Genomic DNA, 22,190 nt, shown 5'->3' with positions numbered 1-22,190 from the left:
ATTTCGATATTTTAAAAATTCAAAACAATAAAATACGTTACAATAAATATAAAATTATTTTATTCATATAAAAATAGGATAACTTTTTTTTTATTTATTTTAAAAATCAATTGAACTTTCTTCACTCAAAGATGAAGAAACTTTAACTTCTCCCAAGCTTAATAATTCGCCACCAGAGCTTGTGCATTCTACATTGTAATGAGATAGTACTGGTTTTTCAGAATTGCTCTCATTGGAAATTTCATAATCCATATTATTTGGAAAGAGTATATCACTTAAAGGCGTACTTCTATATGATGATAATTCTGTTAAATCTTGAGAATTATAATCATTGAAAGAATGTTCTGCAGAATTTTTCTTCTTCTTTTCTTTTTCAATTGATCTCAAAAACTTATTAGCTACTTTTAAAATTTCGTCATCATTTGAATAGATTGAATTGTAAGGAACTGTAAGTAAAGAAACATTAGAAAAAATGTTTGTTTTTAAAAATTATAAAGGTACCTGAACTGTCAATGTTTTCATCAACATTTGGAATCTTATCTATTTTCTTAATAGACGAAACTTTTGATTTGTCAAAGTCGATGTTATTGTAATTATCATAAACTGATTTAAAGTAAAATCTCGATTTCCAATTAAAATTGTCATCAGTCTGAAGTGCTTTATCACTTGTCGTCTGAATACACATATCTGATGTTTCAATATTTCGCTGCATTCTGTGCTGTAATTCTTCGGTAAATGTCGCGTAGTTTTGGCATTGCATTAATGACCCTTCATTCATATCCTGAGCAGATGTCTCTTTGAAATGACATGAATTATTGGCATTATATTCATCTCCCTTATCACGTCGTTCAGAATTTGAATTGACCTCATGGTTCACATCAAATATTTTGGGTTTTTCTGTCATCGAATTGTGAGGAGATTTTTGGGTTTTATCTAGAGTAAACGGATACATTTCGTCTTTTGTAATCTGGTATTTTTGAAGGAGCATTTCTGCTTTTTTGATATTTTCTTCTGACATTTTTATGACTTGATTCATTTCACTCACTCCATTTTCATCTTCGTTCTCATAGACTTTCGTCTCCACATTATTTGATTGAAATGTAGCTTCGATTAATTTATAAATTGACTGAAAGCTCTCTGTAATATTATTATATTCAAGATCATTGCCATTCTTCACCTCATTTGTCATCAAATTATTATGAGTCTCATTTGAAGATGTATTGGTAGGATAAGGATAAGTTGTGTACCTGTCTTCATGTGATAATATATTCTCATCTTTATTGCCTCTTTTCTTCGGTTCATTCATTTCACCATAAAACTTTAATATGTCACATAACTTCCTGTCATCATCAGTTAATGAAGATGATGAATCTGCTTCACATTTAATTTTCTCATTCTTGTTAGAATCAGGCGGTAATTTTTTCTTATCTAATACATTCTTTTTTTCAATCCTTTTATATCCAACTTTTTTAAATTCTTTAGGTCTTTTAATTTTCTTTTTCTTGGTGTCCTTTTCTCTAACATTCTTAACTATGATATGAATTTTTCCATCGTCAACGTTGACTTTATGATGACGCAATACATTCTTTACGTCTTGGATATTGATAAGTGTGTTTTTGCTTTCAGTCGCTTCTTTTACTGTATTTTCTTCAACATGTTCAATATGTGAAGCTTTTTCTTGAGAATCAATACATTTACTCTCCTTTTCCAAGTCGAAAAATTTCACATTACGTTTATTACATTCCTTTCTATTTGCTTCAGTAACAGCCGGCGAAACTTCAAAATTATAAACTTTTTGTATGCAACATTTACTCTTTATTGATATAACAGGAAGGAATACTGCACTCATTTGTTTTGTTTTATCTGTTACTAAGTTACTGTCGACAACATGTATAATATCATCACTCTTGGTTGATTTTTTGTGTCCATTTGTTGATGTGAATGTTGTAGCTGAAAATGCAAGTTGTTGTGGGGTGTTTGGTATATTCATGTGTTTTTTGAAATTTACATTAACAGATTCATCATTATTCACAATGCGTTCGACCTTTTTAGGAAATAATTTTTCATTCGCTTTATTAACTCCAATTTTCAAGTCATTTCGATAGCTTGTCTGAGTTTTCCTATTCATTCTCATCACGCCTAAATTCTGTTTCACATTTAAATTGTTTTCCTCTGTGCCGTGAATTAAAAAATGGATATTTGTACCAACATTTCTCGTTAGATTTTTCTTCGCATCATTTTTGTTTTCGCCATAAATTGTTGAACGTTCATGACCTTCAGGTTTATTTTCTGTTGTTCCAAGAATAACCTCTTTTGTCTCTTCGACAGGCGATGTCATGATATCATTCAATATATTTTGTACGTAGTAATTAAGTTTTTGCTCATCCCAAATTGGTGGCATGAAAGATTTTTGGGGCTGATAATTTTTCTTTCTCTTATCCTTTTTTCCTACAATCGTCTTTACGTCTTCATTAATTTTCTTAGCTGCATTTAAAATACCTTCGATGTTCTTGTCACTTTTAAAATTTTTTGAGGAATTTTCACTAAAATTGTATTTTTGAGGCTGACATTTTGCAGAGTTTTGAATTTTATTTATTTCAATATCAATGTCCTTATATAATGTATCAAATTTATCAATTAAATCCGATACTGAATTCATCATTCGTAGAATAAAATTTTCAGTTCAAAAATTCACTTCCTCACTATAACATTTGTTGTTTTAAACTAACAAAAAAAATTCACTGGTCACTGCAACTGTAATTTTAATATCAAGGATTCGCTTGGATTACTACGTAAATTGTATACTTTTTCGTGCGAGTTTTCTGTATTTCATATGACTGTTGGAAGTATATCACTTAGCATTTTCTCTACCCTCACATAATATATACATTTATAAATACAACATTTCAATTGCTGATTAGGTATCCTGATGTTTTCGTCTATACTATTCACTAGCAACACACAAAAATATCATTTTAATTTAATTTTTAAACAGCATTCAGAATGAATATGGTTGAGGAGTTAAATTCTATTTAAATCGAAATATGATATGGTATAAAATTTCCACAACTAAATAGGAAAATGTCACACATTCAGATCTAATTTCAAACAATTATATTTGAGCATAAGATTTTTAGCTACATACCATGTGGTATCAAATGAAACCGCACTGTAACATTTGAAAATAGCTTCAAGGTAGGTAGATTTGATTGTTGACTGCACCAGATTAAATTTCATCCTTATACACATGTATGTAATTTAACGTATGAATAAAAAAAATCTTTTGTATTTATTTTGTCATTTGTAGCATGAAAGCTTTCATAAAATTCAAGTCATTTCGGTTTTTTTAATTCAGTTTCATATATGAACTCAATAGCTACGTTTGATGTCAGTAAATACTTTACATAGTATAAATTAAATATAAAGGAGAGAAAATGTTATCATAAAACTTTAATTATGTTCATATAGGTTTCTTTTCTACAGAGAACTGATGTCAGATTGGTGAATGGGTGAAAACATTCTTTCCTAGCACCATCACGATATCAGTGCTCTCATAGAAAATTTCAACATCAAACATTTTGAAAATTAATTAGAAGCCAGCAGTGTTCCTTTTACAATAGTGCTTTTTTAAAAACTCAAGTGTCGTGCAATTAATGTGGATTTTATGTGAAAAAGATGAAGTGATAGTGCTTTTGGACTAGAAGATCCTTTCATTATGTACAAAAGCGCTAATGAGCTAATTACTCAAAGATTGGTAAAGAATATGTGCTAAGATCGTGTAGGAGTTGTGTCATAAATTGAAAAATCAAGTACATGTATTAAAGGATATCAAATATATTCACTAACGCTATGTTTGTAACTAGATAATTAAATTTGGATATGCAACTAAACTTAATTAATTAAATTTTCGATTCAAATCAACTACCTATCTATTCCAAATATTTCATTTCTAAGGTTTCATATTTAGAGAAAACAGCATTTATACAAATTCGTGAGTCGATACTTATTACATGTTTAAAATAAAAATTCCACTCCTTTTTCAGAATCATGAGTTACACACCCATCTATCCAAAATATGCTCAAATTTAGATGTTCATTTAAATGGGCGTAAAATATTTTTATCAGTTCTTATACTAATAAAAATAATTTATACAACAATGTGAGATACTAAATAACTAGTTTTTCATAAGTCAATGGTTTTAAATCTTGAGTATTTTGTAACCGAATATCCTTACTACATTTTCGTAATTTTGAAATTCTTTAGAGATTAATATTTTCCAAATATTATGAATTCTTTCTTTGAACTTTAAATTCTCGCTCAATGCAGCAGTAAAAAGGACAATTAGATGACTCATGGGAAAGCAATGCACGAAAATTACAGACTTTCTATTAAACTCAAACTTTTTAAATTCATTTGTGTTAGTTGTCTAGATATTATAAGCTAATTACTGACCAAATATCTTATTTTTGGTTATTTTTGAACTAAGCAGACTAACTAAAAAATATTTATTATTCATAAAAATAAATGTTCTGCTATATGCTCCATATTTATAATTAAAATTTTTGGAATGCACGATAGAGTAATCCTAAGGCATTCCTGTTTTAATTGAAAACGAAATTGTCTGTGTATAAGTGTTACATGAACTAAATTTTTGTGAGGAATTTTCCCAATTTTGTACAGGTGAATCAGAAATATTTAATACGAAATATCACATATCCATAAAATTGAAGGGTTTCTGTGTAATGGTGCTTGTGTTTCCTTACGAATGAAGAAATATGAAGAATAAAAATAAAACATTATTACCAAAATATAAGTAAATCGATAAACAATGCTTTAATACACCTGAAGCATTATTTTTTTTTGTTTGTGTTAAAGTTTTTTTTTTTATTCTTTTATTTCTTTGGATTCTCAAGAGAGAGTCTACAATATATCTGACGGGTTGTAGGAATGAATATTATGAGGCACAACCGTCCACAAAATATGAGCTAGAGCCTCTCTGTGTCAAAGATATTTTAATTCATATACTTTCGCGTATATTCTCTTTTTCTCTTTCAACTTACATAGCTCTTCAAATTCAACATACATACCTTTCGAGTATGGCCGATATAACACATAAAAACTCTAGCGAGCGAGACTTTTTGAATGGAAACGTAAAAGAAATCGAGCGAAAACTACAATTAATTGTTTGTTAGTCTTAGTATATGTCGTGTTTTAACTCACAACGCTTATAAAAAATTTACTCTGTTTCTCAGTTAGTATTTGATATTGGCTCAATATCGGTTGAGTTTAAGTAAAGTTCTTTATTTCCATTTTTTGTACGTTTTAATACTTAAAATGTTTTAATTGTGAAATTTACTTATTTATAATACTTAAAAAATTATTAAATTCTTAATACGTGTTATTTTTCGATATATTTAAAAAAGTTTTAAAGAGAAGAAACACTCAATTGTGAAATAGTATTTGTTAAAGACCGTTAAACAGCGAAAGAAATGATCAAAAAATAAGAAAACGATGGTCCATGGAGAAGAATTTTTGTCTTTAATATGAAAAAAACGGCAAAGTGAAATTAGTTTAATATTTCTCGTCAATTGTTAGTAATAAAGCTTATAAAATCGTGAATGTTTCGTTGAATAATATTGAAAAGTTTTAAAAGTGTTGGCAAAATGCAAAAGAAATTGATTAATTTCAAGGAGGAAATTTCCGTTTTTTGTGAAATGTGAAAGAAGCCAATTTACAAAAAGAGAGAAAGAGGAAAAAAAAATATTAAATAAGCGCAATGGAAAAAATGAAGGCAGTAAAAAGTTCACGTACACAGAGCTGAAATAAATTTTATGCACATTTTAATACCTTTGTGTTTATGTTGTATTGTACAATTTTGTACTTCTCTATGCCCCATAAGTGAATAACACATTTCGACGTCATCGTTTTCTAAATACCTCAGTAATCAACTTGTATATGCCCAAAATTTATAAGTGCTTTAAAATATTAATAAATTTTCTAAATAATAGTGGCTATACGCGCAACATAAAATATTGGATGTTATCAGGTTGTGCTTTTTGAAGAAAAGAAAAGAAATATCCAAAAGGCAATTTTTTGGCAAATGTGCTCTTTCAGTTCTATTAGTAATATATTGGTGATAAATATTTTATAAAGTGTATGAAAGAAAGAGAAAGAAAAAAATTAGGCTTGGCAAATATTTAGTTCAAATATATTCGATTTTGTGGAAGTAAAGAGTTTTGAGATATTTTCAATTATAAAACGAATTTTTGGTGCATTTAAAGATTTTTATCGTTTTTGGATTACTCACAAAAATCTAAACATTTTTGACAGCAGGGATCTTTAGAGATCTTTCTAGCTGGTAAGTAATACTATTCAAATATATATATATATATATATATATATATATATATATTTATTCCTTCCTCACCTATTTCTTTCATTTATATTACTTTTTCCTCTTAAAGTTTTATGTTTGTGTTCAATGCTTAAGATTCATGTATGAGAAAATGCGATCATGAGAGTAAATTCCAATGTGAGCAGCGAGATGAAGTAAAAGAATATTTTTCTTTTTTCTTCTTTCCGCTGTTATACTTGTATAAGTGGATGCCTCTCAGCACTTCGTGTACATTTATTTTGCGGTTTAAAATGAAAACATGAAAATTACTTTTAAGAGCAAGAAATAAATGTGAATAGAATACAATTTTGTTAAAAACAGTTTAAATGATTGATGTTTTTCTGTATTCAATGCCAATAACAACTTAACATTTACATATGACTCAAATGCGTTATCTATGCTGTAACAATGTTGGAGAAATGTGTTTGAAGGTCAATAGAAATGAGGAGCATAATAAACATGTACATATGTATACTTATGCTAATGGAAAGCTATCAGTGGAATTTTAATTTGAAATGGAATTAACGTATAATACCATAGGAGTACTCAAAATTTTTGTAGTTCTTTTATCTTCAACATGAAAAATACATGTATGAATAATGCACTAACATTCTATAGATCAATAAGCCAAATATAGTAATTAAGTATAATGAATTCAAAAATGAGTTTTCACCATTCTTAGTGGATTTACCAAAACTAAAATTTATTCATATAGGTTAATTTGTTTTGTTCGTGGATTTTATTTGTTTTAAAACATTTTAATATCATCAAATTGAAATAGCATTGGCTTTTAATTTAAAACATTGTCGCAGATTTGAAATCAATACCGGCATATTTTTGAACACTTTTTTCCGTATTTAATAGCATTAAAAAATGTTAATCATAAAGACAGGGTATCATGAATACTTGATTAATTATTATTACGATTGATTTGACCCAATTAACATTAAAATCCTGTAATTCCGCTTTTTAAATTAATCATAAATAATTTTAAATCCTCCCGCAGAATAAATAAATATTAAATTCAGATTTTCCTTATTTCAAACAAATAAATATGATGTGCGAATACGAATTTGAATGAAATTTTTAATAAATCATAATCTTGAATGACGCAATCTATTGATTTTAAGCACAGCGGCTGAACTTCTTAAACAAATTACTCTCATTTTTCATCCGATCAAATCAAATTGAAAGTGGATGCAACAGATGAGAAAAAAAATGATTTCGTTCGATACAGAGAGGAGAATCTCATGAATATTATTCAATTCGATAACTGTAAAACATTAGCATTTATCTCATCTTTTCTATTTCACACATATTAAGAGAAATCGTTCGCGGACATATTCAGAAGCAAATCTAAAATGTGTGTCAAGATTTAATGAATATAACTATGAAAATCAACAAGTCAGGTTGACGATAGTTTTTAACTTTTTTCTTGTTTTCTTGTTGCACGGAAATTTTAAGGTCATAAATTTAGCTATCTTCAAAGTATTTCCTCAAAAAATAATTGAATTGAAACTCTTTTTGTTCTTTTGAAAATTTTAATTAAATTTAATTCGTCGAATCTTAAGATACGTAATTTAAATTCAATGAATGAATAAGAAGAATTCCAAAAAAATCTCAATGTGGGACAATTCAAGTTGAACAAATGTAACATCGTATGACACCATTTTATACTATTTTAGTTCTGCTTTGTATTCCTTCAAGCATAAAAATAAATTCACTTTGACTGCAATAAAATCAATGATTCGTTTGAAACATTGGAAAACAGGAAATAAATTACTATGAAAATGAGAACTGATTGAACCTATCCCTTTACAGTCCGTCAATAAGAAACTTTATGGAAATGCCTGGTGAAATCAAGTCTCGAAACGTTTTCAAACAAATCAATATGATGAGATTCAATCAACTGTATAAATAAATGTCTTTTGTTGCATTTACAAAATTACTACATTGAAGAAAAAGGTCAAACTGTGAAAATGTTCTGAAAGTTTTCGGTCAATACCCGATTAAAACAGTTACATCACTAAGCATTATCCGAGTTTGCTCTAAGAGTAGTTTCATGACTCATTTGAACATTTAATTTAAAATAAAGTTTGATAATGGAAAATTTATTGTGAAATGACCCTTTTATTCAGAAACAAATGAAATGAAAGAATTTGCCAAAGATTCAAAATATTTCTTCACATAAATAATTTGTATTTTCAAAACATTCTGAATGAAAGATGTAGTAAAAGATAATTGTGGTAAACTAGGATATAAGAACAACCTAAATATATGTACAACTTAAGCAATAGTAGTTATGTTAATGATTATCATGTTTGGCAACAATTTGATTGATTGATATGTATTAGAGTATTTTCGTGCAGCATGGCAAATTTTCATTAAATTTGCTATCGGATGTTTATTAAGTTGCTTAGCCAATTCTAAACGAATGATGGTAATTAGTTGTTTAACTGAAAAAAGAATAATCTATCAACTGTAACCTTTTCAACAGTAGTTGTCGATTATATTGCTTTAAGACACAACAGTATTTTTCCCGGAGCATTCAAATTTCTTCAGTTTTTCTTGTTTTTAAGATTTCAAAACTAGTAAATTTTCTAAAGATTTATAGTTTTTTTTTAAACAACGAGATTGTATAATAAAAGAAGAATATATTCTTATATCCATGATAGGAAGAAAGACGTTTTATTAAATTATCTTTTCAGAAAGTAATTAAAGCACATAAAAACAAAAGAAAACTTTTGCTAACTTTTATGTATGTATGTGAAATACTCTGAAAATTAGATACACTAAAGAATAATTTTTATTGCCAATATATAAACCTCATACACAGTATGAGTTAACCATCATAATCATATTAATTACAAACACGGTATGAGTTGTTATCATAGCTAAGCCATGCGTTACAGTTAATCTCTGAAAATGTAATAATTGATACTTATTTAGTTCAATTAAATTGCTTATAAAATTATTCAAAGTTTTGTCATTTCTTTATTTTACATCTCAAGTTTTCAATGTAAATGTCAAAAATTTTAAATGTTAGAATATTTTTTAAATCGTTGACCTTTAACGACAGTGTTCCACATAAAATTTATTTCACAATTAGTTTTGTATACCTGTATGACCACTCCAATATAATTAGATTTTTAAATATTTGAGTAGCTACGTTAACCAATCAGTCTCTCTAGCAGAAATTAAAATTGTACTTTAGTAGACATTTCCTTGCATTTATGAATTGACCACAAATGCGATGAATAATTTAATCTATCACTCATTTTTCTTTCTTAACGTAAAGTGATATCTGTAATTTTTCCTCAGTCGGATTAGTTTAAGTTGTTTCATCGTACAAATGATGTCGTACATTGTTTTTCTTTCTTTTGAATGGAAAGGTTTTAAGGTGCCAAATATGATTTTTGTGAACCGTGTGAAAAGAATTTTCTCTTTTAAAACATGAATGCTGCATGGTTGCACAAAATAGCATTCACCTGCTATGCATCGTTGACTTTTAAAGCAACGGTAAAAATTTAACACTGCAATATATTTCACAAAATCAATCAACAATGCATTGTCGTTTCCTTTTCCCGGAATATTATTGTACTTCCACACAATTTTCATTAAATTTAAATTTTAGAACTAATTCAACTACCCATATTTATTTATTGATTTTGACTATACCTAATTCATAGTTTATAATATTTATCTATTATTTATTTTATTTTTAGAGAGCCCGTCGTCATGATATGTTATGAAGGAACCGAATCAATTTGAAGATATTGTAAGTATACAACATGATTACACTTGTATACAAGGATAAGTTTTTAGCACAGCTTGATATGCATTAGATGATGAAATGTGAAATGAACGATGAAATAGATATAATTAAACTAAGTATTCTTTATTCCCAATTTGACTTTCAAGAAATATAAAATCCTATGTAATGACAAGAGCATTAGATGATGTAATATGTTAAGGACATTTGTGATACCTATAAAGCTTTAATAATTTATCAAAATTTCTCTTTAATGGTAGTACAAAAAAAAATATAAAAGAGAGAATAAGGAAACAAAGATTTTGCCTAACTTCTATCCCCAACATAAATCTTTCTGTCTTTGTCTGTGTTTATTTCTGCAATGAATAAAATATTGAAGTAAGAATCTTTTAAGTAACTACGAGAAGAAAGAAAAAAAATATAAAAAGAAAAATTTAGGACCGTAAAACATTAAAATGGGAAAAATCTCAAAAAGACTTGAAATATTTGCAAGAAAGATTATTTCATTTTTTTTCTGTAAATACCTAAATGGCGTAGGTGAGTCTCAATTTTGCTCCATCTCTATATTTTGAGACATATAACAATCACAATAAATCACATCACCTACATATGAATGACTTTGTGCAAAATAAAATAGGATATGAATACATCATTTTGAGTGTATCTATGGATGGGATGAAATAATGCTGGAATCAAATATGCCTGTCTTGAACAATATAGTAATATTAAAATTGAGTCATTAATCTTGTTAAAAAGTGAAGTTTCGGTTCATATTGTAAATAACTTTGTGTAAAATAAATTCAAAAAAGGCAAGAATCCTTTAATGATTTCATGTTGGTGATGAAAAAAATGAATAAATATAAAATAGTTTTGATAACATTTTCTTCTTTACAAAGGTTTTCAATACGGTTATCTACCTGATTTGTATCCTTTTACTCATCTTAATTTCCCTAAAGGTATTATGTCAAATTTTTATCTTACTTATTCATTCAATATGATAGAGAAATTGATTTTTCAAAACCTTGATATAATACATTCCTGTTGTGGCAAATTCTATGAAACGTTGAACTCCTGCATTACATTTGTCAGTTTATTATTTTTTCAATACATTTTTTGCATGAACAATTCAATTTTAATTCAAAGAATTCAAAATTGTTTTACACTTTCGAATAAGAATCATCAAAATTTGCATATTTAACAATCCAAATAAGTTGTATAGAAGAAACCTTATAGAATTTCAAGTTTTCGATTTCATGATATGTAATTAAAAATTTATCATCAAGTTCAAGCAAGAAATTCACCTTTGTCATACTATTTACTCAAGGTATGTTAACTGTGATCCTTTTTTGACTACAGGGAGCTTGCATATCCATATGAAAATAAGGATTCAAATGAATATTCTTGAATGAATTATTTAGTGTTAATTTATTATGAAAAGAAAAATTTCTGTACCTTAAAGTTAGAATAGAAATAGATTTTAAGACACACAGGTCACAAAGTCATGTGTGACTTATTCAAAATTTGCATTGTAGTAGGTGATACAAGAATTTTTCCATTTTAAAAACTGTATAATTTGAAGTCATAATTTATTCATTTTATTTCAACAATGAACATGTTCGTTCAATAAATTATTTTTAAACAAATTGCATGAGACAGTAATTAAAAGTAATTTACGATATTCTTGCCTATAATTCACTAGTTCCAATCTTTCATTTAGCAGCATTAAGCTTTTTCTCCTTAACAATTTATGGTGATATTGATATACTCAATAAAACCATCATAAAAAATTGAGCCTCGTGTTGTTGTTATCTATACTCACAGTCGTTGAAAATAAGTCTTTATGTATAAGTGTATCGCCTAAATAGAAAAAAATAATCCACAACATTTTATGAGCGGGTAGGCTTTTTAACATACTCAATAAACATCCCACTCGATCTGACGTTAATTCATAAATTCAGTCTTAAAAAGTATGTGGATTTTATTTTTTCATTTAAGAAAGTGGTATTCAAATTTTCCATTGTTATTTTATTGATACATATTTCTTTTTCCCAAGAAACCATAAAGACGCAATACATTAAATAAGATGATGCTCAGTCAAATGTATTTAAGCATATTTTCTACATTGCTAATTTCATTGTAGACGTTCAGCAGACAAACTCATTGAATGCTCTTTTCATTTTCTACTATCAAATCATCATGCTTATACATTTTTTTTCCTACGACCGTTTATGATTTCACAAGAGAATATATATTTTTTTGCTGAAATGAAAATATATACTATCTATAGCAGAAAATATTTTATTTTCATATTTACAGGAGAAGCATTGCACTTTAGAAAATCAAAATGTATATAAAATGAAGAAAGCTATGAAATCACATACAGTTTCATAGGTTTGAGTGTTACATTTCAAGAATAATTTAACCTTCTCCATTTCTTTGGTTGAAACCTACTCCTGACTTTATTGCATAATAAAATCTTTAACGAGACGTTTTGATTCCTGCTTCATGTTATGACCACTTATTGAAGAATTGCGAATGTGATAAAGACATTATTAATGAAACATATATGTGTATTTGAACGAGCCTCCAAAACGCTAAATTTTTGTTTAATACGGATAAATGACTGAAACGCATTACACATCTAAATGTTCGTTACAGAATATCTATATAAACTCATTACAATTTTCTTGTAAATGTCAGTCAGAATTTGAAATCGGCATTGTTATTCTTTGAAAAAAAAAATGTGCTTCGAATGGTTTTTATTGCAGAAAACAATACAAACAAATCCCTGGTAAAAGTATAGAATATGTTTTAGTGAAACCTGTTTGGAATGTTTTTAAATCAGGTAGAAAATCATATAAAACATTCAAAAACATTCATACAACATTCGAATACTACCGGGAAATTGAAACACAAATATAGCAAATCTTCCAAAAACATGAAGATGAATGTGTACTATATTTCCAGTATTTGACAGCATACATGAGCATGTAACACAAATGCTTTAGTATAACCAGTTGCCATTTGTTGTTTGTTCGCATCACATTGATCCATTTTTCGTGATAGCAAAACATGTTGTAAATTTTTCTTAATTTATAGTTTCGTTCAAGTGCGTATATTTCGTGTGTGTTTATAACTTCCTAACATCATATATCGGTTGTAAAGGAAGAAAAAAAGAAAGAAATAGTGAGTGTGAGAGAGAGAAAATGGCATATTTGTTTTTATGGAATATAGGAAAATAAATGCCTGCAAATTTGTTTATCTAAAAGTTCATAGAATTTGTGTGAAAGAAAATAAATTAAGAAATGAAAAAAATGAAATGTTATCAATAATTTTCTAAAGAAATTATAAATTAATGCTGAAATAAAGAAGACAAGTTAATGAAAAAAATAAATAAAAAATTAAGCAGCAATGTGAAAATAAAGTGTTTAAAAAAAAGTACAATTTTGGAGAAATTGAATTAGTCTTCAATTATTAAAACAATTTTCATACATTCTACTTACTAATTTTGTATTCTAATGATGTTTAAAATGCAAAGAATATACTTAATTATTTTACAAAAATTGTGATCACTTCAAAATACCCCATCGCCATCGTTTCAAAATGTAATTTCATAGACCGAAATTTAATTTTAATGAATCGTATCAATTTGTATTGAAAATGAATTCAAAATGGTCTCATAACATAAAAAATGAAAATTAAATCGTTTTTCTCAACTGTTTAGCAATTACTCGTTTCATTGAATATTGAAATTATATCTTTAAATCATCACTTTTACTCTCTATTGTTGATACAAAAAAAAAGATCATTGCATAACTTTAATGCCACAAAAAAAAGGCATTTTCAAAGTAATGATCATTCTCTAGTTTGGACATTATTACAACAAAAAATCGAAATAAAAAGTTTATAATATAGGTGAAAGTTATTGCCTTTCCGCAGTTATATATCACACATCTATGTATAAACGCAACATATTTGACATGAGTGTCTTTATTCTCCAATACTTGTATCTGTTGTTTATTTACAATGTGGTTTCACTTTTTACCAATGACTTTTTTTGTACGCGAAAAAATGTATAAGGAAAGAAAAAAGAAATTTTGTTTTATTTATTATCATATAAAGTTGAATCGCTTGACGCGAGTTATCCAAATCAACTCTTAAACTATTACTGTAGATAAGAAAAATATTCAGATTATATATACTGAAACATACTTAGAAGAAAATTAAATTTTTAACAAATTCCTTTTTCTGATTGTCATTTTTTATATCAGTTTTAGAACTTTTTATTTTCAACTTGTCTACATGGATACTTTTTTTGTAGTTCTGTACTTGTCAAAGGAGAAATCTTTTCAAAAGAATGTTGATTGAACATTTATTTCTACATCTTTTAGCAATTTTAAAATCATTTTGAAAGTAATATGCTTTATTGAGACAAATATTCAGTATAAAACATGTTGCGCTCAAGTTCTAAATAATGAATTATCACATATTGTATTAGGAAATATCTACACTATATTAGAAATTGCGAAAGCATCATTGCTGTCACTCAGTTTTGTTAGAATATGTTAATTTCATCTTCTGTTTTCCTTTCTTTCATGTCACATGTTTTGTTGGTAATTGGTTTATTTCTATAGAGTATATATGTATATAGCCCGCACACGAAGTCAAAACAAACTACTCTTAAAGAGAAGAAAACATCTTATTATATACATCCGTAACATATTTCTACATACTTAAATCATTTCCTTGTGAATTGAAAATATTCTGTTCAAAAAGTCCTAAAAAATTCTGATTATTTCATTGATTCATACTGCCACTGTAAAAAATCATGTAATAATATTTCATAGGAAGTACAAAATTATGTCAGGACTCGCGCGTTTTATAATAGAGTCTAGACATGATTATAGCTACTTAAATGTTATCTATACCAAATAATCTTGCAGGTATTTTTCATTATATTTAGGCACAAGCATGTAGCTTCAAAAATTACCATTCTTCTTCTTTTTAAATAACTATACTTTTGACATTTGAATGTCTATCCTATTCTATTCGTTTTTATACCATAGATGTACATTCCATTGAAAATTTTATGGTTCCACATGTGAGCATTTTAATATTTTAAATATTATATTGGCAAAGAGTTCCCATTTAAATTTAATTCAATCCTTTTTCCTGACTAGATAAAAAAAATGTTGCATTCAGTGTGATAGTAATAATGCTCAACAAATCATAATCCTTATATAATAAAAAATCAGATTAATTTCATCACGAAAGAAACTCTATTCATGATTATTATGCTTTTCGTAAAAATGAGTTGAAAACGGCTTGTTTTTTTAAGCAGGAAGTCACATAGAGAAGAGTTCATATTTTTTTATTCACATTGTTCCATTGTATAAAAAAAAAGTTATAAAGAGAAAAATATAGCTGAAAGGATTCCTTTCTATATGGAGGTATTATGGTGAAGTTTGAAGAATGGACTAGGAATGTCCTTTTTAGAATGAAATGTCTGCGGAAAAGATAAGTAATTTGTGGTAAATGCGAGTTGGAATTTCGAATTCCTTTTTATATATTAAAACATTATGTATATATAACAGAATTAATTTCATTATTCTCTAGTAAATCCATAATTGGATTTTTTCTTTCGGAATCAAGCTAAAAATTTCTTTTAAACTCCTTTCATCATTCAACTAGCACAGAAAAAGGTCTAAGATCTTTATGATGAAAAGGCAGCGAATCATTAAAGTCTTAAAAAGGGTTTCGTGAATGTTTTCATAATTTATTCTGTCATTTCAATCTTGTTCTTATAATATATTTGCTTAAATATTGAAGGTTACGAATGAAGAGGGAAACACAACAATTATTTATGTAGCTTACGTTAATCTATTGTTTTAAGGTTTTAGAAGACATTTCATATGTTCAATAATTCTGTTGATAATAGGCACAGGTTTTTTTACCACATATATATGTTTGCATGTATTTGAAGAATTCATGTAGAACATAACATTTGTCTTATGTTCAATTATGAAGATTTATAGAAGAATTTAAGAAAATCCCAGGATGAGAAAACTTTTTAACAGATATAGAAGTTTTACAAATGCTGTTAAAAGCCTGAAGAGACAATTAAATTTGTCGTGTGAATGTGAAAGAAAAGTAATAAAGGATTGCCATAAAATTATGCTCAATAAAAAGACAGAAAAAAGTTTCTAATTTTTTCTACTCCTAAATTGGTTCCATACTAACTCACAAACAACATTTTCTCATCATCCCCATTTAACAGCCTCAAGTTCTCCCATAAAGCTCTATTTTTGTATAAAGCAGTGGTGGGCAACGTTTTATTCTTCACGGCACACTTTGGTGGTTAGCCTCAACCAAAACCACAGACAGTAAACGATTCATGGCTTTTCTAAAAAAAATACTTGTTTGCCACGGCACAAAAGTTGCCCATCACTGGTATTAAGCGTTGAAATCATTCAAACAAATACTCTTTGAGAAGGAGGAAGACAAAATAATTTTTTAAGGAAGTATAAATGAAATTTTTTAGTTTTATCCCAAGTCTATAGCAATACGTTATTATGCAATGAGTTCATTTACGGAAATTCATTTATACACATACAATATTTTGAGAATCTTTATGGAATTTCGACTGTGTAGATATTTCGATGATTTTTTTTTTATATATCCTTCTTCTTGACTAAATAAGTTTGAGTTTGGAATGTGAAAAGCATTCATGAATGGGGTGAAATGTTTTCAACAAGAATGTTTATCATCAAGTGTGATAATATTCTACTGTAGTTGCCATCAGTTGGCGGAAATTTAAAAAGAAAAAGGAACTAGAACCTTCATACATTAAAGGAACATTTGAAGCGAGTAAATTGAGTGTCAGATGATTGTATTTATTCCCTCAAGAAATTACATAGCGAAACGATGGAAAATAGATTGAATCTATAATTTAATTAAATTCAAGTCGATTCACTTAATTACGTTAATAGATTGTTAATTAAAAGTTAATTAATTTTACTAGACACAGTGAGCCAAAATGATCTTTTTGATGTTGATAATCAAAAATTCTTCCAAGACAGAACCATCAATAAAGGCACATTGTCATAGAATCAAAACTTTTAATCTTATTTAAAAAACATCAAACTGAATTATTTTCTTTTTCTGACGACTTCTTTGCAGGAGAAAATAAGAATTTCTTTGAAAAGTGAAACTTAGTTGAATATTGTAATGTCATTAAAACTCCTAAATTGTTTTTCATCGCCAATAAGAATCACAATTTTCTTATGTTAATAGACAATTTTTTAAGTACTTATTCAGAGGTAATTATCATTTTATTATTATTTTATATTTATTTTTTAACATTTCTCTCTTAAATTGCGCAACAATTTTACTGTAACCTTTAAGCAAGACAAACTTTTTAACTTAACATCAAATATGCTCGTTATAGCTCAGGCATATTATCATTTCTAATCAGTTGTGTGTCCGTTCATTTAAAACTCTTTAGATCTTAGAAATAGTGTTAATATGAGCTTTTGTTCTAACTATTCAATAGATTCCTGAATAGATTACAATACATTCATATCCGTTCAAGTAAAGACCCTCCACGATGAAATTATAGCATCTTCCTCATTTCATCTCCATTATTCATAACCCGTTTTTGCATCTCACATTTCTTTATTCTTAGTTTCCTTAAGCTGAAATGTCTAAACTTCTGAAAACAGACTAAGTTGATAGCGAGATTTGAACCCAAGAGACGCACAATTTGGCAAAAGATTTTATCTTCTTAATATTATTTTTATTGTTTTAAAAGTAACTATGTACGTACATTCATAACTATGTATGTACTTACATAGATTTTATGTAAGGTATTTATTTCTTATATTTTATTTGGCTCGCTTTGTGAAATTTCCCTTTTTATGCACTGAAACATGAAAATAAAATGTCAATATATCCTTTTACTGCTCAGTTTTTATTAACGATAAGTAAATATTTGAACAAAACCATTCTCTTAAAATGATAAGATTTTCTCGTTTTGTATGCGCACACGTCTTTATATCTCTTTTAAATTTATTATTTACTTTGAAATTCTTGCGAATTATTTACATTCTTTATCCTTTTCTCGTAATTATCATCTAGCATTATAAAAATTGAAGCAAATGTTTTTTATTCACAATGTTCCGTAAGAGAGGTCATGACTTTTTTCAACAAGTTGTATCTTATAGTGAAAATCATATGAGATTATTAAGGCATTATTTTATTACAAGCATCATTACCAAAATCATCTGTTGACAATCTGCAATGCAATTGGATGTTTTTAGTATCATGTGTAATCATATACCTTTATTTTTAGATGAGAAACTCGAGTAATGTCAATTTTGACAAATAATAAAGCTAAATTCTTGAAATTCATGATTTTATAGTTTACAATCATATTCATGTGATGGAGACAGACTCTAGCTGTTCAAGTTTTATTCTTTAATTTTCTTCAAAGTAATATGACATTACAAATAGAGACAGGATTATACATTCATTGTTTCTAAAACTTATCCTAAGGATATTTTTGAAAGCCAATCCAATCAGCATTATTTTATGTAAAAACTATTCATCTTTACGTACATCCAGTGAAACATAGAAAAATAGTACCAAGTTGCATTATATGATGAAGCTAGAATGAAAACCTCATTGTATATTCTAAGCACAATAAGAACGATGAATGGGTAAAAACTGCAATTGTGCTATAAAGAAAATATAAAGAGGACTTGAAAAAGCATTGTATATTATATACAGTTCTCACAGATGTTGTAAAGATAATAATACAAAAAGTAGTATGATGAATATATTACGAAGGAGTATGTCATCATGAAAAATACAATTCTTACAGGAAAAAAACAAGATAATTGACTCTTGCACAGTTAATATTTAAAGATTTCCTCGTAGGTTTAACGGAAATAATTGTATTTTATTTGTTCATACTTAATCAAATTGTGTATACGTCTCTTGATAATTCACACTTCATGAACCTACGGGGATATATTTCTTTTTTGTCTTTTTGTGATTGATCAATTTAAAAAAAATTCAAAAGTATATACTCATTAGCGAACTGCTGCTTTTACATAATTATTCATGAATACAAGCTGATATCTTTTAAAATGTATGTTTTTATGCTTTGATAAAGTAAACTGCATGGCATCAAATAAAAATATGAATCTGAAAAATAATAAGGCACTGCAGTTTTTAATTAAACGCAAACATAAGTAGGCCAACATACATATATCGTACGTTAAACACGTTTGTTATTCTAATTATTTCAGAGCTGTTGTAAATACATTCATAATAATATATGCAAATATACACTTTTCTCTATCGTCTATGATGATTATGAGATTTTACATAAAGTTGACATAAAATTAATTCCAGTGATTCTGAGTGTAACTTGGCTTGATAAACATTTGATATTATGAGCATTAAAATGGAAAGAAGCTTAGATTTCATATCTCTATATTATATTTTTACTAGTCATTGAGTTCATTAGAACCAAATAATTTACATTTATATTTCGCCGCATCACCAATTAAATTCAATGAGGGTTATGTTAAATTGAATCAACAGACTTATAAATAAAAATGGGAAAACAGCACATATTTCAAGGCTTCTAAATCCTTAAAGACCATTATATAATGAAATGAAAGTATCACCATCAGAATTTCATTAATTTATTTTGTTTACTTACAAAATTCTCTTTATTCCCCAAGCGAAACTCATAGAAATCAATTTGTTCAACTTTTTCTTTCTTTACTGTATCTTTTAGTGCTTTAGTACCTTTTTTTCAGTTTCGTATATTTTGCCGAAAAAAAAAAGTCTATACGACACCTCAATTAATCATCATTCATTTGTCTCTTTATACAATAAGTTTCACTTATTGTTTTTCTCCTTTGTATTCAACTGCTGTTAAATAAAGTTCAATTAAGTCAAGTGCAAAAGTTTGTTAAAAAAAAGTAATGATGATTTTACGTATGAAAGATAGAAATAATAAAAATTTATTTCCCAAACTTCTGCGATACTTTACAAATTCATTATATGGATAATGTAATGTAATATAATTCACAGAGTTTTATGCCATATTAAAACATATAAAATTCTTTTATTAAAAAATTACATTGAAACTTTTTCAACAGCAGAATGTTTTTCGTAATTACATATGTAAATTTATAAATCAATTCCTGTGTATGTATAAGAATTTCCGAAAAAGTTCACTTTTAAAGAATGTCTTTCTATGATTTAGTGAGTTAATTTGAAGATTCCGAAAAGTCTAACAAAGACATAAAATATTTCGAGTATTGAAATTGGATAAAAGCATGTATAAAGGTCCTTTTTTGATTGTCATGTATGCTATCCGAATATATTCAATCATCAACTTGTTGCTCCATTAGAACATTGACATTTTAAAGGTTCATATATAGACAATCGATAAAGCTGTTAGAAAGTTTAGGAACAAATAACTTTTTTCTTAGTAAAACTTTTATACCCTAGTGATTAAAACGTGTAAAAGTTTTAATTTAGGTGTATTTGGTGCGTGAATGATGGAAAATTCAGTATTTAATTCTTACCTTTAGGTAGAACAAGCAATTTCTCCAATATTGTATAAATCTTGTTAATGATACTTCGTTAAAAAAGGATGCACATAAAAAACTAAAGCGGAAGAAACCTGATATACAGTATACATGCAAATATGAAAAATTAATCGAAAATAAACAACTGAAACAGCAGTTTAAATTAAAAATCACTCGTAAATATGCTAACGTGTGTTTGTCGTCCTGTATCGAGTTCCTTCATTGACAATCAATCAATGATGGGCGCACCAATTGAACATGACCAAACAGTAGTTACACAAGAACCAAAAACGAAAATTGGAACAGCAAAACCAATAATTAATCAAAATTTCAAGGTACTTTTCAATTTTTCGTATTCATTGTTACATCTGCATGCATATGAAATTTCATGTTGTATTTTCTTTTATGTTTCACGTTTTTTTATTATTTGTTTTCAAGTTCTATTTTAATTTACATCTTCTTTAATGATGAGAATTTTCTCAATCTGAAAAAATAACATTCTCATTAGTATATTCGTACATGATATTTGTACTTTCAATTACAGAAGGGATATATATGTAGAATTAATCACATAGGAAAAAATAATCAGTTATATATTGTATGTATTCATACTGAGAATAATTAAAGCTTGTGTGGTCTACGATAGGTGATTTTCAGAAACTTTTGTACTTATGGAAGTTCTAAACTAACATTCTATTTCTATTCCATAAATGGAAGAGAGATGCGGAAAAGTGGTATACAAATAAACAAGGGTTTAAATGAAATTTTTATATTTTTTGTAGATACACAATAAAAATGGAATATTTGCCTACCTTAGCTGTTATGTTTTCTAACACTTTCCATTCAATATTCCTAAAATGAAGCTTGTTTGCCTAAATGTTAAATTATTAATTGCATGAAACGACACCGTCAAAATTAAATTGTTCTTGACACATTTTCATGAAAAACATATTATTGGCGAGAACATAGAAGTTATTTTGAAGATGTCGATATTAAATTTAATATTTAATTGGAAAAACTTCAAATGGGAGCATAAACAAAACGATGTCATAAATGCTTTATTACATATGTCGACATCAATATTTTTACGGATACAACATCGAGATGTATCGTTTGATGAAAATATATCAAAATGCGAAATGGAATATGATGGAATATCGTTCTTAATATAAGTACATGAAAGTTATATAAATCTTAATTGAATTTTTCGAAATGCCCCAAAGTTACTTATTCACCAATGATAACTTCCGAAAATTCAATTTATCAAACTTTTCCATTTCTTTAATAAATCAATTGATTACAGATTTACATAATAAAAAAAGCTAGATGTAAAAGTTTAAGATGTTATAGCCTATCAATCTTATGGTAATTTTAGAATCAAAATGTTTTATAGAAAACTCCATTTTGAACCTA

General features: G+C 27.3%; 2 protein-coding genes across 6 annotated transcripts in view; one reads left to right on the top strand and one right to left on the bottom strand.

Annotated features, from left to right (window-relative positions):
• Positions 1-99: 99 nt before the first annotated feature.
• LOC139088144 (interaptin-like) lies at positions 100-2,981 on the bottom strand. Its single transcript, XM_070637213.1, has 2 exons — positions 502-2,981; positions 100-446 (listed from the first exon to the last, which is right to left on the bottom strand). The coding sequence occupies exons 1-2, from the start codon at positions 2,660-2,662 to the stop codon at positions 100-102; spliced, it is 2,508 nt and encodes an 835-aa protein (XP_070493314.1). The 5' UTR covers positions 2,663-2,981.
• Positions 2,982-5,325: 2,344 nt separating this feature from the next.
• The window catches only part of ASPP (Ankyrin-repeat, SH3-domain, and Proline-rich-region containing Protein), a 29,418-nt gene continuing 12,553 nt past the window's right edge, over positions 5,326-22,190 (top strand). Inside the window, exons 1-2 of one of the 5 annotated variants that reach the window (XM_070637056.1) lie at positions 5,326-6,359; positions 10,121-10,173. In XM_070637056.1, coding sequence (XP_070493157.1) covers positions 10,144-10,173 — 30 coding nt within the window. In that variant the 5' untranslated portion in view covers positions 5,326-6,359; positions 10,121-10,143. Of the gene's footprint in view, positions 6,360-10,120; positions 10,174-13,196; positions 13,354-17,346; positions 17,487-20,780; positions 21,113-22,190 lie in introns of those variants that run through there. The other 4 variants (XM_070637053.1, XM_070637052.1, XM_070637055.1 and 1 more) reach the window with 4 other exon arrangements.

Source organism: Chironomus tepperi, unplaced genomic scaffold, assembly GCF_022539635.2.
Source record: "Chironomus tepperi strain 1889 unplaced genomic scaffold, CSIRO-AGI_Ctep_v1 contig_161, whole genome shotgun sequence".
NCBI lineage: Eukaryota > Metazoa > Arthropoda > Insecta > Diptera > Chironomidae > Chironomus > Chironomus tepperi.
The sequence above is the reverse complement of the archived record's forward strand: the minus strand, read 5'-3'. Positions and strand labels throughout refer to the sequence as shown.